This window comes from Peromyscus eremicus, chromosome 6 (assembly GCF_949786415.1).
Source record: "Peromyscus eremicus chromosome 6, PerEre_H2_v1, whole genome shotgun sequence".
Lineage (NCBI taxonomy): Eukaryota > Metazoa > Chordata > Mammalia > Rodentia > Cricetidae > Peromyscus > Peromyscus eremicus.
This window is the reverse complement of record NC_081421.1, coordinates 41,372,089-41,391,842: the sequence shown is the minus strand read 5'-3', so window position 1 is coordinate 41,391,842 and position 19,754 is coordinate 41,372,089. Positions and strand designations below refer to the sequence as shown.

Here is a 19,754-nt window from a genome sequence, read left to right as displayed (position 1 = left end):
GTTTGCATTCAGAGCCCCCAAGTTAGAAAATTGAAGAGTTTTTCTGTCTAGTTGCCTTACTTATTTTTTCCTACACAATCTTACACTTCTAAGTTTTTCCTACACTATTTTACTACCCTATACCTTATACTTATTTTTCACAGATAGAAATTGAGAAAGGGATAGAAGATAGAAAATTTTGACAGAAGAGAATTTCACTGCAGCATCGGACATCCTTCCAGTCCGCTTTCCTTTTCTCTCGAGGATAAAACCCCTGCCTCTCAAAAATATATATAAAAAATATATATTTTCCATAACACCGGCATGCCTCATCCACTGGCAGGGCTGAACTCAGCACTTTCGCCAAAAACTCTGTAATAAAACTATTTTCCTTTATCTTTAGTCCCTATTACTTTGTCTTTAGTCCCTGTTCATTTGTCTTTAGTCTCCCCTTTTTTTAGTCCCCCCTTTTTTTCTTTAGTCCCTTTTTTCTTTTTTCTTTAGTTCCTCTTTTCTTTTTTCTTTAGTCCCTGTTCATGGCGCCATTCTGTGGGGCGTTTACCCAACCACCCCCACAGTTCCCCAGAGTTTTCTTGAGTGCGAGCAGCAGGAAATATTAGATAGAAGGATTTATTGCGGAGAATATCGCGGAGATAAACAGATAGAAAATAAAGGATAGCCTCGAGAGGGCCTGGAACCTATTCCAACGGGCCCCGACTGTCTCTGCCCCAGGGTTTTTATAGAGACGCCAAGGGGTGGAGCAAAAGACCTCCTCCCCCAGCACAGCCAAGTGCAGACCATCCCAGACACCTGCACTTAGGCCCGTGGTCTAATCATCCTCTATTCGGACCTGCGGAGTAAAGCCACGAGGAACCCGAGAACGGGCTCCCACACTTACTTATCCTTATACCTACAGTACTTACTTATCCTTACACCCTTCATCAAAAAGTATGAAACAGATGGAGACTATTACAGAGATTCATATCTGGTCAAAACGAAGAGAAGAAGTGACCATAGGTTGTCCAGCCCTAACTGACACATCTACAATATAAACCCTATACTTAAGGCTCAGGAAACATCATGGAAGACGGGGCAGAAAGACTGTAAGAGCCAGAAGACTAGGATACCTGCTGCTAGATAGGGTCTTCTAGACATGAAAGGGAGCTACACCCATGAAATCTCAACAATACAGTTGACTAAACAAGATCTGCATAATGACAAAACCAGTTGGCATGCTACTGTGGATAGGGAAAATTTCACAAGGCCCCAGACCTAAACAAAGACCTACAGGTTATCAATGGCTGATTGTTGAGAGAGGAAGAATCAGCTTTCTCAAGGTATTAGCTCCACAATGCTTATTTAATGCTTATGGTCAGCCCTAAACACATATACATATGAGCAACAGCAAATGGACTCAGTAGGTTTTCTGTGTATACACACATGCAAGTACATGCATATATACATGTATGCATATTTGTGTGTATCTATGTATATATAAAATTAAGGAAGAGGTCAATAATTTGAGACAGAGTAAAGGTGATATTGGAAAAGTTGAAAGAGGAGAGAGAGAAAGGTGGAAATGATGTAAATACAGTATTCATGTATAAAATTCCCACCAAAAGTAAAAACATTTAAAACAAATAAAGAAGAGATATGGGAATATAAGTTACCACAAGAATTTTCAAACTATATTTATAAGGAAAATGTAGTGAAATATTCTGCACATGCCTAAAAACTCAGGGTTTGTTAGTCGTAAGAGAGTAACATGTAAACTTACTTACTGAGAGGAAACTTGACAATACAGGATCTCTGAGAATATGAATAACAAGTGCAGAACAGAGATGAAAGTGAACTTGTCTCAGAAGGATGCCTGCTGTGATACTGAGCACTCAGAGATGGCCTACAACCGTGATGCTGTAAAGACACTTGCTGGAAGAAGTATAAACATGCAAATGTATAGAATTGGATTTAAGCTTCTTAATTATAATGAAATATTCATAAAGTTCACAGAAAAAAATGAATTTAAGTATCTTTCCATTGTGTCCTTTAAACAGAGTGATTCTTATAAACAAGACAGAGCTGACGGTCCCGCCTGCCTTTATTTTGATTTTTCTGAAGAAAATCTCAACTGCTTTGCCCATCATAGAACTATCATGATAAGTGCTATTGCAAGGGAACAGTACAAACCTGGATGTCCATACACACAAGAATGGACAAAGAACCATTTGTGGTGTGTGTACACAGGGAATTTGAGGCATCGGTAAAGAAAAGGTTAATTATGATATTTGCCAGGGAATGTATGAATCTGGAATGTACGTTAAGTAAAATGACCCAGACTCAGAAAGACAGAAATCACATTTTCTCTCAAACGAAGATACTAACTTAAAGTTTGTATGTATGCAAATAAAGGGGTAAGAGACCTGGGGTAGGCTGTAAAAGCAGATAGGAGACCACCAGAAGGGAATATGAGGTGCTGGGTGAGGTGAAAAGCATCTCCACATACACCCAGGGTGAGGCTAGGTGTAAGACATTCATCCACACCCATGAAGAGCAAGAGAAACACGTGCACACCAGAAGTCAAAGGGAAGACAATGCTCACTGGCTGGCCCGCTGGTGCCCAATAAATATTTGCCAAAACCGGGGCCAGGAGATGGGAACAGATGAGTGAGAAGAGGAAGGGCACAGCTTCGCGGCTAGTAGGCAGAGATCCAAGCACATTCTATCACGTGGAAAATGGGCAGTGGTGAGGAGGGAGGCCGAGGCAGGCAGGGAACATTAGAAGTGGGCACGACTGGGAAGGGTCCCTGTGATCCCGAGGGGAGGAAGAGAAGGAAGAAAATGCACCAAGCTTGATGTCCAACACTCAAAGAGCTGGGATGGAGGTTGTGATATCTTTTTGTGGTGTTTGAACGGGTATGGTCCGCATAACTCAAGTGTTTGAGTGCTTGGCCCACAGGGAGTGGCACTACTAGAGGTGTGGCCTTGTTGGAGGAAGTGTGCCACAGTGGGGGCAGGCTTTGAGGTCTCATATGCTTAAGCTATGCCCAGTGTGGCACACAGTCTCCTTCTGCTGCCTGAGGATCAGAACTCTTAGCACTCCCCCAGCACCACGTCTGCCTGATGCCATCATGTTTCTTGCCATGACAATAATGGATTAAACCTCTGAAACTGTAAGCCAGCCTCAGTGAAATGTCTTCCTTTATACGAGTTGCCGTGATCATGGTGTCTCTTCACAGCAATAGAAATTCTAAGACACTTCCCAAAACTGGTAATTCTATTTTGTTTTGTGTTAGCCTTCCTTTGGTGAAAAAAAGGTAACAACAACAAAGTGGGAATTATTCATACTGGTTCAAGTCCATGGCCACTTGGCCCTTTGTTTTTGTCTGAAGCAGTATAGCACAGAATGAAGAGCACATGCCAAGGGCCTTTTTGGTTTATGGTAGTCAGGAAACAAAGCAAAAGACAGTAATGACCTCATTTCCTCCAGACAGGCCCACCATTTAAAGATTCCAGCGTCTCCCAATAATGCAGTCATCTAGGGACCAAACCCAGTACTGGGGCCTGTGTGGGACATTTAAAATGCAAACTGGTGTTGGCCAATGGGTCAGTAGGTAAAAGCTCTTGCTTGGCTAAGTTCTCTCTGAAGAACTTGCATAAAGGAAGAAGGAAAGAATCTACTCCATAAAGCTGTCCTCTGGCTTCCACATGTGCACTATTATATGCGCACACACACACACACGCTCGAACCAGGGGCTTGATAGGAATGGTTTATCTGGGTTCATCTGTTAACAGCATTAGCCGTTCTTCCAGAAGACCTGGGTTCAGTTCCCAGCACTCACAAGGTGACTCAACAACTCTCAGACCCAGGGGAACCAACAACCTCTGCTGGCCTCTCAGGGCATGAGGCAGGAATATGGTGTACAGACATACATGCAGGCAACATACCCACACACAGAGAATAAAATAATAAAAAATCCCAAACCACTGTTATCACTGATGCAAAACAAATGGAAAGAAATTGTCAGTGCAACTCTATGGATTCATCACAAGGGTCTCCATGGATAAAGGAAGAGGTACATTTATGAACATTTTTCTAAATATATTCACAATTTCTCTCCTAAGATCCCAACATTAAGGACTATGGTTGTCGTTCACTAAAAACAAATAAAGCAGTATCTCTAAGACAGACACACAGGAAATCGTACTGATATTATAGTTGACAGTAGCACTAATAAATCTGTCCACCCTGTTACCTACTTTAAATGGTTTCCACTAGAGGAATGTCCATGTGCCCCCAGTCTCAGTAGTGTGGGTGCTACCCAAGGAGTCAACTCAATACCAGGAACAAGGCTGATGCTGTAACTCAGCCCCAAGACACCGTGGCTCTCCTCTCTGCAATTCCACTGGCTTTCGAAGTGCACAGGGTCTCTAAGCGCACAGCCTCTCCAGGACTGAAGGGCCAGAGCTAGCTCTGCACTCCCACTTAAATACAGACTATGCATAGCAAGTGTGAGACCTTAATGAGGGCAGAAGAGTTGCAATTAGTGCTATGTTGTTTGGGGCATGATTTTTATGGTAAGAGGGAGAATGTTAGCTAATTATGAAAGATGTGTAGGTTTTTTAAAAATGAAGTTCATTTGGTGTTAAAACATCAGAAGGAAATTTAAATCGCTCATATTTCCATCTTCTAAAATTTACTTTCATATCTAAATTCCTTTCTGGATTCTGTTTACAAATATGTCTGTTTCAACACAACTGCACTGCATACTTTTGTGAACTGTTTAAAACTATGTAACATAATCACAAGTATGTGCCTACATTTAGGCTAACACTTATACAGTCATTTTTTAAAAGTCTGCATAATATTCCGAATGTTGGTAGATAACACAAAGCCCATTATAAAAGTGCAGGACATTCCCAGTCACTCACTAGTATAAGAGTCTCATGTAGGTCAGGTTAGCCTCATATTTGCTATGTAACAAGGGATGACTCCAGATTTTCCTGCCTCTGCCCCCCAAGTGCTGGCTTTACAAGTGTGCACTACCATGCCTGACTGTTGTGGGATATTTGTGCACTGTGTGAAGGTGTATTGCTGTGACTGGTGTAATAAAAAGCTGAATGGCCAATAGCTAGGCAGGAGTTATAAGCAGGACTTCTGGAGAGAAAAAGGAAGGAGGAGGAGGAATCTAGGTGCATGGGAAATGCCAGGAGACACGGAGAGGAAGTGGGAGGTGCAAGATGGAAGAGAGGTAATGCCATGTGATGGAACCTAGATTACAATAAATGGGTTAATTTAAGTTATAAGAGCTAGTGAGGAAGAAGCCCAAGCTATAGACCAAGCTTTCATAATTAGTAAGAAGTCTCCACGTCATTATTTGGGAGCTGGAGGGAGAGAGAAAGATTTGCTACATCTGGCTCTTTGTGACTGGTCAGCATGGATATAGGTTTCTTTTCATTCTGAACTGATCCCCAAACACATACTCTCAAGATTACTTCATCACAAACAGGTTAAACAAATGTAGTAACAATTTTAATGAACAAATACATTTTTACTGCTAAATCTGTGGACTAAGTTAAAATGTTTAATTGCAAACAGTTGACCCTTGGGGTTTATTTATCTGTTTCAGTGTTCAACCATCTGGTAGCCTGGATACTTAGTGTTCCTTACAGAATTCAATTAGACCTTCATGTGTGATTTTCAATCCTTTGCATATTATATGACATAAATGCTGTTTTCAGCCTGCTGCTTTTAGGTTTGGGGCAGTTTTTGAACTCATAATTACTCTATTTTTTTTTTTTCCGAGACAGGGTTTCTCTGTGTATTTTTGCGCCTTTCCTGGAACTCACTTGGTAGCCCAGGCTGGCCTTGAACTCACAGAGATCCACCTGGCTCTGCCTCCCGAGTGCTGGGATTAAAGGCATGTGCCACCACTGCCCAGCTCTATTTTTATCACTGAACTCTGACTGGTCCTTTGCAGTCTTTAAAGAATTGCTTTACTGCACTCTCCCCCGACTCCCCAGCAAACATGCTCTCCTATGTGCAGCTTTCCTGGTTTGTGTGTTCTCTGAACTTGGTTTTCACATATGTCACTTACTTGCCTTTGTTACTCCTAAACCATTGATACAGAATTTCGCTCCAACTCCACTTCCGGATTTGCTGATTTGCCTAACCTGCTGCACTTACAGCAGCAACACAGTATAAGATAACCACATACAGGAGGCGTGGGCGGCCAGACACAGCTTCTCATTTCCAGACTGACTTTTTCCCAAGATCGGATATGTTAACACTGGGACCAACCACTGAAACAGTAGAGCATTCCTTCCAGAGTCCAGTGGCCTGGGGACCAGAGGAGGTGGCAGGTCAGAAGGCTCCACTGCTTTGAGACATAGCAGCAGTGTTTTCACTGGGAGCTACCAGCCTGCCTGCCTGCCTTCCTTTCTTTTTTTTTTTTTTTTTTTTTTTTTTTTTGGTTTTTCAGTACAGAGTTTCTCTGTGTGGCTCTGGCTGTCCTGGCACTCACTTTGTAGACCAAGCTGTCCTGGAACTTAGAGATCCACCTACCTCTGCTTCCCAAGTGCTGGGATTAAAGGCGTGCGCCACCACTGCCTGGCTCTTCCTGGCTACATTCTAAGCCCAGTTCTTCAACCTTCTCAGATATTCTGAACACCTAAAATTATTCTTTCAATAACTTTGCTTGAATTGCACATGGTAACTGTTAACCAAGAAACTTCACAACTGCATTTCTGAGTGAAAACCAAAGTCCGCCATGCTACAGTGTAGACATCCTTTTCTTGAATTTCCTTATTAGTATTTTTTAAGCTAATGCCAAACTCCTTTTTGTGTTGAATTAAGGAAAAGGAGTGGGAGTTTCCAAGTGCAATAATTAATGGGATGCACAGGCTCTGGCTTAACAAAGACCTGGGTTTGAATCTCAGCTGCAGGACTAGGGACCACTCTATGTCTAATAGATCATAAACTCATCCAAATGAGTCCCCAGAATGAGTATGTGAAAACCACAGGAGAGAACGTCTACTTAGAGACAGGTGAATGAGTGGCAGGGGGTCCCCAGAGGGAAATGTCTTCCTTTTCTTCCTGTCATTATCCCTGAAAATCCCGTGCTCACCAGCACTTCTTTCATTCAGAAAAGGTTATTTCTTGACTTTTTACTCTCTGGGAACATGAGATTCCATGTTCTCAGCAGGTTTAGTAGTCTCTTAGAAAACTAAAATATTCAAAGAAATTGCCTATTTTATAAGCCAAATTCAAAGAACTAAATTTGAAAATATGCTTTGATTTAGGGGAACAATTTCACTTTGAGAAAGGTTTTTAAGTACACAATGTATTTCAGCAAATCTGTCTTAATTGTCCTAAGCCTAAGGAAAAAAATGGCCCATTATTTTATTTTTAAATTTATTTAATTTTATAAAAAACAAATATTTTAGTAATTTGAAATAGTTTTTCAAAATATGAAAAATAGAACAATTTTCCCATTGAAGAGGGTAGGATGATTCATGTAGTCTTAACGAGCAACATTAATAAGAACCCACATTAGGCTTAAATACAGTTGTAGATGGTTACATACAGAAGTACTTATAGAAATGTGTGCATACACATTAGCACAGTCTTTGCTCTGTCACCTAAGAGCACATAAAGTAAATAATACCCCATATTAACAAACGCACTGACTTCCTGGTTTGGAATAGCATCTTGTAATGGGAGGAATCGGAGCTCCTTGGAGAAGCAGCTGGTTCTAGTACTGAGACATGGAATGGACAAGATGGTGTTAGAATAGTCTTTGTGGTTTTAGAAAGTAAGAACAACCCCGTGTTGATAGGAACATGTCAGAGACACAGGAGTCAACCCGAAGAGCTTCAATAAGACAAAGCTATACAGCTTGAGAAAAAAACTATTGGATTATAACCTAAATATAAACACAGATGAGTCAATATTCAAGAAGAGGTTACTCTCCCATGCAGGAAAATTCCAAATAAGTCCTACAGATCTCTTCCCTAAAGGAGGGGCAGCTGAAGTCCCCTGAAAGCTCCTTTCCAAGAGGACAGTATGGGAAGGGGAAAGAAGTCACTTTCCCATGGGGAAGCCAGGTGACCAAGGTCAACCCACATCAATAGTCGTAAATCATACTGTGCTGGTAGTGTTTATTCTTGACAAGACATAATGAAAACAGTACTCTACCTCTGGGCTTTTCCTTCTCCCAGGCCACATAACTCCAGTGTAACTGTAAGAAAAACATCAGATAATCTAATAGAGGGGCATCCTACACATACCTGACTAGAATCCTTCAATGTCCAAGGAAGTCAGAAACAACAACAAAAAAGTTTGAGAAACTTTAGAATCAAGAGGAGCCTAAGAAGCCATGACACTAAATGTAGTGTTTACCCTGGAAAGGACCCTGGAACAGAGAAAGCATGTAGGTACAGTCAAGGAGATGTGAACTTGAGATTAGTTCTCAGTTATAGCAAAGGTACTGTAACAATGGCAGAAGTTAAAATAGGGAGACGGTAATAAGAATCTCAAGCTGCTGTAGAGAAAAATCTAGTTTCCAAAGGCTTCCCCAGTTACCTCTCACCTAATCCTATCACTCTCAAGCAGGTAAACACTGTTCTTAGTTTCCTGTACACACTTACATGTACAGATGTCTGTATGCATGTGTGCAAAGGCTTTTAAGGCACAAATGCAGGCTCTGCCTCTTGCTTTCCTTGGCTGACAAGACAGCTGGCTCCTCTCTTCCAGCTGCATGGAAACTAGTGTCTGACGGTCGCACAAGCTCTCTACCCAGTAACCTAGTGTAACAGTGAGGTGGCTCGCTCTCTTGCCGTTACTGCTTCCAGGAGTAACTCTGCACACCTCCATCTACTATTTCCTTTGCTAATGGTAATCCCGGAATAGAACTACAACATCAAGTCGGGGTGCATTTGTAGTTCAGACAGATACAAACTACTCTTGGGAGCTGTATCAATTTACAGTGCCCTTAGCAACGGATGAACATGCTTCCCCATGCCAACTGCCTATTGCACTTTGGAGTTGTGTTAGTACATGGAAACCTGGTCCACTAACTGCTTTGCTTTTCTTTGATCTTATTTACAATATTTAACTTTGAGAGTGCCTTATTTTGAGAGAAGAAATGTTGCAACTGAACTCCAAAACATCACAGCTTCTAAAAGGATCTATTATTCACACATTAAAGAATCTCACAATCATTTATATTTTCAGCATCACTAGCTCCATAAAATTATTTTATGCAACTTCTACTTAAATGTTTTCAATATGCTTCCCTCAGCAAGAATCAGTACCTGGTTCCACCAGCGTCCAGGAGGCTACAGCCTGGCCACCATCCACTTCAGGAGTCAAGGTCAGGGAGAGAGGAATTTTGTTGTTGGAAGGAACAACGGAGCAGCTCTTAGGTAAAACTTGCTACCACAGGCCTGCTTTTCTAGTTCATAAAATCAAAACTCTACACTGGAGCAAAACGTCTCAGGCCCCTAGTATAAGAAATTAATTAAATACAACTTCATACACTCAGTTCAGAAATGATATGTTCACTATCATAATAAATCACTAACAAAAAAAGTAGCTGAAGATGTTTCCTAACTTCCTTCCGAACCTTTCATCACATACCTGAAAGTTTCATATCCAGACTCAGCTCCTTTAAGACAGCTGTGCATTGTTAGAAAGTTGTGAAAACAGTATTCCGAAGTCTGTTTGCCCAAACTTTAAATGTCTGGTCATAGTTGAGGTAGTTGGAAAGAAACAAGATTTATTCCCTTTTCTGTATGGAAACCCATTGAGAAATGGTGGCACCCCCCCCCTTATTTTTATAAATGATATATACTTCTAGTTCCTCCAAAGTCCTCAAAAAATGATGTCCGGATTCTAAAATGGCAATTTTCATTGGGAAGAGTATTCACCTCTGTACATATGGCTTCAGTTATGAACCAACTATCAAATGAAATGCTATATTTAATTCCTTGAATCCGGCCTCTGTCTCAGCTAAGACATGCCCTATCTTTGTTACTAACTAGCTTTGTAACTTAATACAAATTATTGAACTTGACTAATGTTGAATTTCTCCACTAGTAACAAGAGCATAATAATCATAATTAACCCCTGGAGCTATTTGTGAATGAAATGAAGGAACAGATAATGCTTAGCGCATGATGGGCAAATAGCTAGTGCTCAGTAGATGTCAGAAACTATCAGCATGTGTGGCCTGGTAAGTGCCAGCAGCTGAAAGGGGCCGTAGGGACAAAAAAAGGATGATGGTTTCAATATCATTAGCTTGGAGAAATCTGGAAAGACTGTATTTTATATTTCAAAGGAACTTATAAGAATTGATTGGGTGCTCAGCAAAAAAAGAATGTTGCTTTGATTTACTCACATTTTATGAAAATTGTTACATCAATATTCATAATCTAAAGAAGCTTATTGCATTCCTTTCTTCTAATCCCTTCATCTGGTTTTGAGAACAGAGTTATTTTAGCCTTGAAGAATAAACTGAGAAATGCATTCAATTTTTGTTTGTTTTGAAAAATCTTATGTAGGGGCTGGAGACTTAGCTCAGTAGCTGAGCACTTGCTCACTAAGCACAAGGCCCTAGACTCGGTCCCTAGCATGGAAAAAAAGGTTCTGTAAAGTTAGGATCTTCTGTTCTTTGAAAGTTTGGTGGAATTTGCTTATAAAATCTTTGGCCTGTCCCCTGTGAAAAGATAGTGCTTCTCTTTTTAAGTTATGAGACTTTGGGCTTTTTGGAATAAGTCATATTAAGATATATTTTTCTTATTTTTCCTTTTAAATGTGCGGATCATGTAGAAACATGTTGCATGTGTGTGGCTGCTCATGTGTAGGTATGTATGCACGTGTGTGTGCATGTGGATGCCCTAGGATGATGCTGGGAAGCTGGGGAGAAGAGAGTCTTTGGCCTGTTGCACTACCTGCAAGTCATGGAGCGAGCTGCAGAGTTCCAGCTTGTGTGAGTCACAACCTCACAGGAGGGACTGTTGTTGATCCGGCTGCTTTTTTGAGTTGTCCATACTCTAACCTCTTGCCCACGCTCCTGTACGTAAGTCCAATAAAGTAACTGGATCACCATGTTGGATTCTTACTTATATCCGCCATCAGAATAGTCCCTATTCAGGGTGAGTACTGTTTATTCACTACTCCCAAGGGATAGTGTCACACAACATACCCAGGCTGTACCATGCTAATTGTTCACTGCTCTTAGATCTACAGTAAGGTAGAGAAGAAATATATGAAAAAAAATTTGCAGACAAGGCAGATGTAATTGTTTATGAGAAACTCTGCACTAGAACAGTAGGGCAATACTTCAAGTGAAAGACCCTACCCACCAGGGGTGTCAACATATGACAGGGAAATTCATTAGAAAGGAAAGGGATTGAACTGAGACACCTGTTTAAAACTGATAGTGTTTTTCCAAGGTCAGCCACTAAGGCTGTTTTAGTTGTTTCCTGTTGCTTTGACAAAATTCCACAATAAAAGCAACTTAAAGGAGAAAGGGTCTATTTGTTTCACAACTCCAGATTATGGTCCATCATCGTGAGGAACTCAACAGGAACTTGAAACAGTTAGTCAAACCACATCAACAGTCAAGAGCAGAGAGCAATGAACCATTGCTTTCACACTAGTGGTCAACTTATTTCCCCACTCTTACACAATCCAGGACCACTGACAAGTGAATGGTGCTACCCACAGTGAGCAGGTCTTCCCATTTCAGGTAATGTAATCAAGAGAATCTCTCAAGGACATGTCCACAGGCCAACCTGATCTAGATAATCCCTCATTGAGACTCTTCTCAGGTGATTTTAGATTGTGTCAATGTGACAATTAAAAGGAACCATCACAGAGGTATGCAGAGGCCACTACTGATGTGCAGAAGGGGCCAAAACTACATCCTGAGTGGTCAGCAGAGCTTAGCAGTGTCATCCACATGGACATGTTTTTGGAAGAGTGTAAAATGAAAAAGCCACAGGATGATGGAGTTTGCCCAAAATTTCAGAAAGCCACTGAAGCCAGGCAATCTGTGATAGGGTCAGAATCCCTGCAAGGCAGCCTTAAGAGACTATCATGTGACCTGAAGTGAAATTTAAGGTGTGATGGAGACTCCAGGATTCTGGAGATGCCAGGAACATGAAGAGTCTGCCAAAGAAAAGGAATTAGAGCACAGAGTAGAGCAGGCCAAAGAGAGAGGCTATGTGTGTTGCAGACAACTGGAAGTCACCAAATCAACTGGAGTCCAGATAATGCTACCAAGTACCCTAGATGCTGGCTATGGATGGATTGGCTTTGGTCTAAGTTGTGCCCTGAGCCAATCATTCTTTGTTGTGTTCCTTTATATCAAGAATGCCTACTATATGTCACTGTATGTTGGAAGCATGTAACTTTTTTTAATTGCACAAGGGATCACAGGTAAAGAGACCATCTAGGTCTTACAAGAGACTCTTGAACTTTGACTTCTAACCACTGTTAGAACTGCTAAGACTATGAGAGTATGCACCTGGTAGTATATTCACATACCTAGAAAACCTGAGTTGTAGATAAAAATGACTAGAATTTGAATGAGAAAATCAATTCTCTAAAATTTTATACTTATAATACAATTCTAACTAGAATCCCTCCTGGGATTATAATGTAATAAGAATTATCCTAACTGGGCGGTGGTGGTGTATGTCTTTAATCTCAGCACTTGGGAGGCAGAGCCAGGTGGATCTCTGTGAGTTCAAGGCCAGCCTGGTCTACAGAGTGAGTTCCAGGACAGGAACCAAAGCTACACAGAGAAATCCTGTCTCAAAAAAATTAAAAAAAAAATTGTCTTAAGTTTATGTGTAATAGTAACTTTCTATATAGAAGATGGTATAAAATTTAGAGAAGAAAGCTTTACTAGGGATTTGTCAGAGCCTTCTGACAATAGGCAATAACATTATCTTAAAGTTTAAAGAGACAGGGACTGAAAAGATGTATGAGTCAGTAAAGTATGTGCCTCAAAAGCATGAAGGCCTGACCAGAACTGCCATTAAAAAGCCAGATACAGCAGTGTGGTCCCACTGTGACCCAAGGTGGGAAGGCAGTGTGGTCTAACTGTGACCCAGTGCTGAGATGGCAGTGTGGTCCAACTGTGACCCAGTGCTGAGATGGCAGTGTGGTCCAACTGTGACCCAGTGCTGAGAAGCATACACAGAGGATTCTGGGTGCTGACAGTCAGGCAGAAGAGACAAGTGGTGAGCTCCAGGGTTAGTGAAAGACCCAGTCTTAGAAAAGAGAGAGAGAGAGAGACAGAGAGAGAGAGAGAGAGAGAGAGAGAGACAGAGAGAGAGAGAGAGACAGAGAGAGAGAGAGACAGAGAGAGAGAGAGAGAGAGAGAGACAGAGAGAGAGAGAGAGAGAGAGAGAGGACTGAAGAGATGGCTTAGTGGTTAAGAGCATCGGATGCTCTTCCAGAGGACCGGAATTTGATTCTTAGCACTGGCACGGTGGTTTACAACTATCTGTGACTCGATTTGCAGAGGATCTGATGCCTTCTTCTGACCTTGGAGGGCACCAAGCATTCAACTGGTACACATGCATATATATAGGCAAAACATTCATACACATAAATTAAAATAAGTAATTGTAAGAAGAATTAAAAATTTAAAAAATAAGCCGGGCGGTGGTGGCGCACGCCTTTAATCCCAGCACTCGGGAGGCAGAGCCAGGCGGATCTCTGTGAGTTCAAGGCCAGCCTGGTCTCCAAAGCGAGTTCCAGGAAAGGCGCAAAGCTACACAGAGAAACCCTGTCTCGAAAAACCACAAAAAATAAAATAAAATAAAAAAATTTAAAAAATAAGATGGTAATCAATTGAGGAAAACACCTAACTTTGACCTCTGATTGCCACATATGTACACGCCCCCCTACCACACACACATAAATGGTTTAAGTGGAAAATAATTACATACCAAATATATTTAAAGTAAGAACAGCAGAAAAAAATACTACTTGCAAGAATGGGTTAATAAGGCATTTTACTAAAATTAATATTAATAGCATATGAAATGAATTAGTACAAAAGAAGAGAAAATGTAATAATAGACACTAACACACAGGAAATTCTGTTACATGGTAAAAATGATGATTTAATTACACATAAACTAGTACAGTGGGAAAAGAATGAAACTGAATCATTGAATATCATATCACACAAAAATATGTTAAATGAAAGGATCCTAAAACTATGTATATAATGTAATGTTTTAACCAAAACAAATCAGAAACAATAAAAAAAGATCACCAAAATACAAACCTCTGATATGGTGATACCATACAAATTCAATAAAAATGCACTTTAGAAAAACTGAATATATAAAACACTTAATATCCATACTATTCAAAATGGTCTTTAAAATGATCAAGGGGAGGCTGGGAGCAGTAGCACTCACTTGAATCCCAGCACTCAGGAAGCAGAGGCAGGTGGATCGCTGTGAGTTTCAGGTCGGTCAGGGTCACAGAGTGAAACCTTGCCTTAAAAACAAACAAAATGCTTAAGAAGAGCTGGGAAGTCCACACACATCTGAAATCTAGGCACTTGGGGGCTAAAGCAAGAGGAGCAGGAGGTCCAGGTCAGCCAAACTCCAACAAAACAAACTGCTACCAAGAGAACCTTCAATAAATCCACTTTAAATAGGCAACCAAAAGACAAAGGAAAAATAACTGATCACTGTTGTATATTACAGTTTATTGGGCTGGCAAGCTGGCTCAAAGGGTATCTACCCCTGCTATCAAGCCCCATGGTAGAAGGACAGAACCAACTCCAGTGAGCTGACCTCTGACCTCCACATGTGTACCGTGGAACACAAGTGACCCCCCCCCATACGCACATATAAAATTACAATTTTTAAATTAAATTTCACTTTTTTTTTCTGATTTCATGGTGCTACTGAATGCATGACTCCTTCTTTTCTCTTCCAACACTCATCCCTCTTTGGATTACCAATAGTGTGTGTTCATTCCTTCCTAACGCACTGCCTCAAGGTCAATCTTTCTAAAACATTACCTTTTTTCTTTCTTTTATTGATTCTTTGTGGATTTCACATCATGCACTCCGATTAAAATACTGCTTTTATCATTATCTTGATGAACAATTTTCAATACTTTCAGGTAGAAATATGTATTCCTTAGACTTATTCCCCAAACTGTCTAAAATTCTGGATTCATGTTTGAAAAGAAAAGTGAAGAAAAAAGCTTTAGAATATTGCATTTTTCAATGATTTCTTGGCTATGACATCAAACTCATGGGCAACAAAAGTAAAACACCGAAAGGGGCCTGTTCAGCTGGGAAGAGTTTTGTATCAAAGGAAACAATAAATGGCTTTGAGATGACAACCTATGTCATGGGAAAGTCACATACGTGATAAGCAATTTATATGTACCACTTAGGAGACACTTGTACAACTCAACAACAACAAAACAAAAAGAGCTACATCTTAAAATGGGCAAAGGACACAGACAACAACTCCCCACACAAGATGCAAATGACCCCCAAAACATTGAATGTTGTTAAAGGTGCAGAGACAAAATCCTGGTGCCATTATGGTAGGAATGTCAAGTGATATGGTCACTAGAGAAACAGTATGGGCATTGCTCAAATGACGTAGCCATCCTGCCTCTGGGTGTTCATCAGAGATCCCAGAGCAAGGCCTCCAAGGGCTATCTGTAGACCCACCTTCTCCACAGCCTCAGATGCAATGGTAACAGATGTAAACCGCCCAGCTGTCCACAGGAAGATGAGTGAGAAAGAACCAGGAGTGCCCACACACACAACGGATGACTGTATCCAGTCAGGACTGAAAGGAATTCTGACGCGTGTGACAACACAGATGACACTGTGATAAGTAAAAATCCCAGACACAAAAACCCCAAAACCACATCATCTCACTTATTTGTACCATGTTAGGAGACTCAAACTCACAGAAACAAAGTAGACGGTGGCTGCGGAGGGCTTAGGAGGAGAGGAAATGAACATCCAGTAGCTAAAAAATTTCAGTTTTGCAGTGTGAAAAAGTTCCACACATGTACTGCAGAAAATGTAAATAAATATACTTCAAAACTCCCGAACTGAATAGTTAAAAATGTTTGAAATGGTACATTTAAGGTCATGCATTTTATGACAACAAAAATTACAAAGAATATTACAATTCAGGGTTATATATTCAACATGAAGTTTTGAAAACCTTATGACTTTTCTCCACAAACTGTTAAAGTTTTAGAAATAAAACATTAAAAATGAAAATAAAATCTGGATTCCTCTTACACACAGCATATGCTCCATTTTCCTTTTGCATCCTAGACCAACAATCCCCTAGGGATAATGTGACAGCAAAGTAAATTCCATTTTGTCCTGCTGAAATCTTACTTTGTACTTGAAAGGTCTCTCACATACCCACTTAATCCTGCTGCTTTCAATGGTAAGACAGCCAGGGACAACCGCAAACACGGAGCACAGACAGTTACCACTGTTGTTATTAGGCATATTTGCAAGACAAATGAATTAACACAGACTGTCATGGCAATAAGAAGAAGGCAGACATTTCCATTACAGCTAGCTGCTAACATCAAGAAGGAATTCTCTTTACCTAGCGCTTCCTTCTGCAGATCATAGCATCTGGTTTGCAAGTTTACTTCATGTTGTTTGGACACCTGCATCTGCTGAGACCTCAATATGGCGGCATCTGACAATAATTTGAGATTTTTCATTTCCTCTTCCAGGCATACTTTATTTCTCTGGGAAATTGTCAGACTTTTATTTAACATATCTATTTCTGTAAAGAAAATTCAAAGTTTGTAAACAGAAGACATTACATCGCAATCCTCTAAAAACTGTTTTGTTTTTTTTTTTTTAGAAAATTAGTGTGAAAAGAAAACAACTTTTCTGAGAGTATGACCCCTAGCCAAAAGTTAGATGTAAATGCACTAGCAATTCTGAAAAGAAACAAGGAAAATGGGCTGGGTTGCTAAATAATGCACTTTTTTGTTTTTAGCCTTAAATTATACTTTTACATTCTCATATAAATATGAAAAGTATAATACCTGTGGAGACCTCTGGGTTTTGTTGAAATTGTATGACAGAGAAAGGTGAATGTAAACGTGCAGTATGAACTGGTTGGTAGCATTTCTAAGATGGTTACTGGCCTGCCTTCTAAGTGGTAAGCATGCAAAAGACCTGGAGGACAGAGCAGCTAAAACTAGCAAGCTTGTGGGTGGAAAGTATTTAACAGTTAACGAATACATTTTAATGATTCTAATGGTACTCTGTCCCCTAGAGTGAAACCAGAATTTATTGTAGTAATTCAATGCCATTACTCTCCTTCCATTTAATTTTTAAATGGCTTCACAGTTCTACTTACATTTCATATACCTTCTTGAAAAATGTCAGAGCACATCATCCATCAGAAAAATTAACAAGTTTTCCCTTGACCAATGTTTTCAGCACTGCCAACATAAGCCACCACTAAGGTAGCAAAACACACACTCAAAATACTATGTCATTTGTACGGACCAGCTAATCACATTAATGACGGTGCGGACTATGAAGCTCTGGACAGTTTTCTAGGAAGATTACCTGGCGCTGCCTTCTTTGGCTAGTCCCTCCTATGTTGTGCGGTAGGTTCAGGTGTGAGTGGGTATCTCAACATGTTGGCTTGGTTTATTGCTCTACCATGTCTATACATGCAAGAAAGATCAAAGAAGAGATCCACGGGACAGATCTAGGAGCAGGCAATACATCAGCTGATGACAGTAGGGTACAGGAAAGGAGGAATTTCCTAAAGGATGGTGCACAGCACAACCAAGAATGTGGTCCAGCCAGGCTGATGGTGCACACCTTTAATACCAGCACTTGAGAGGGCAGAGGCGGCACGTACTTCTGCATTCAAGACCAGCCTGCTCTGCATAGCAAGTTCCAAGCCAATGAGAGGGACATGGAGAGATTAGAGAGCAAGATAGTGAGAGGGGAAAACAGAAAGAACAAAAGTGTGTGTGTGTGTGTGAGAGAGAGAGAGAGAGAGAGAGAGAGAGAGAGAGAGAGAGAGAGAGAGAGGTGGAGGGAGCTCAAGAGTCTGAGTGAGAAAGAAGAGAATCTGGTTCAAAGAAAACAAAGCAACGTCTCTTTACATGGGTAAAAGTCATGTGTGGGAGAAAAAAGTGGCCTTGAGAAGAGGCCCAGGTAACTTTTCTCTTTTAGTTCCTTTTCAACTTGCAAATGGAAACCTAAGGAAATAAATGCATGTTTCTACTGTGGTCCATTTCACCCACTGAGAACAGCTAATATGCTTCTAAAACGGTGGCTATGAGCCTGTTTCTGTGAGAGTGATGACCAGCACACTAATATAGAACGCTATAAGAAACAAGGCAACTTAACAGAGTGAGACAAAGGTATTTTTACACCCGTGAAGGCAGCTTCTTGTGGCTGAATAAACTGTCCCATACTGTAACATCTGCCCATGTGTGAGTCAGAGTGACACTGCAGAGCAGGACACACGTGCTGCCACCTATTTCTCATTTGCCAAAGTGACTCTGCTGTGGCTTAGCTGGCTGATTCTGTTAGTGAGCAGTATCGTCTCTAAAATAACTCATGTCAATGTGACTTTCTATCTGACATTAAGAGGCAGAATCTGCAACACAAGCTGATTTGTGAAATACAGTCTATTTCCATGTATTCATGGAAAAGTACAGCAAGATTTCCAAACTCATAGGGACTAGAACATTCCCAACATGGCATCAGGAAATCAAACCCAGTGAAGGTAAATGAACTCAAGCATGATGAGCTAAATGCTCCTCTATCAACTGCCCATGGCATTAGCATACAATTCTGTTTTGTTTCCATTATATAATTGCACACTTGTTGGTTATCTGTCCCAATTTGGGGTTCAGAATTATGATCCCTAGAAGGTCAACCTATACTGGTTATTGTACCCAACTTGAGACTGTTTCAGTGCAACCCAGAGAAATAATCCCATCCTCACACATTTGGCCTGCCATAGCTCACATGCTACCATCATGGAAGCCTTTCCTGAGCTAACCTAGATGTGGCATACCAATTTGCACATTTATTTTGCATTGATCACATGTAAGCATACAAACTCGTATTAAGGTATAGGTTAATTTAGGCCAGAGATAACAATCTATTTTATTGCCCTGTAGTTTCCACTATCATGCTTTAGAAATAACAGGAGCTGTTACAGACATAAAGGCTTCTGAGTAGAGCTTCTAGATGGTTCCTAATGTGCCAGTATTTGAACATCTTGAATAAGTGTTTCAGTTTCATTTCAGAGGTATGCATTTCGAGCTGGATAGTTTGATGCCAAACTAGGTTAAACAACTAAAACATACACCCCCCAAAATGTTAGCAATCTAACCAGATATGCCTATTTCATTCTTAATTCTATCAGTTTTATTAAAACAGTCAATTCTAACATAACTTTGTACTTGATTTCTAAAAGGTCAAGAGATATCCTGGGTGGTGGTTGTGTATGCCTTTAATCTCGGCACTCAGGAGGCAGAGGTAGATGGATCTCTGAGTTCGAGGCCAGCGTGGTCTACAGAGTGAGATCCAGGACAGCCAGGGCTACAAAGAGAAACCCTGTCTTGAAAAACTGAGAGAGAGAGAGAGAGAGAAAGAGAGAGAGAGAGAGAGAGAGAGAGAGAGAGAGAGAGAGAGAGAGAGAGAAGAGAAGAGGGAGGAGAGAGGAGAGAGAAGAGAGAGAAGAGAGAA

At 40.7% G+C, this 19,754-nt stretch overlaps 1 protein-coding gene across 13 annotated transcripts in view; it reads right to left on the bottom strand.

The window, feature by feature from the left end:
* Lekr1 (leucine, glutamate and lysine rich 1) overlaps positions 1-19,754 on the bottom strand; it is a 175,310-nt gene that overhangs the window by 82,369 nt on the left and 73,187 nt on the right. For all 13 annotated transcript variants that reach the window (XM_059265433.1, XM_059265431.1, XM_059265444.1 and 10 more), the window contains one exon: positions 16,618-16,803. In XM_059265433.1, coding sequence (XP_059121416.1) covers positions 16,618-16,803 — 186 coding nt within the window. The remainder of the gene's footprint in view (positions 1-16,617; positions 16,804-19,754) is intronic.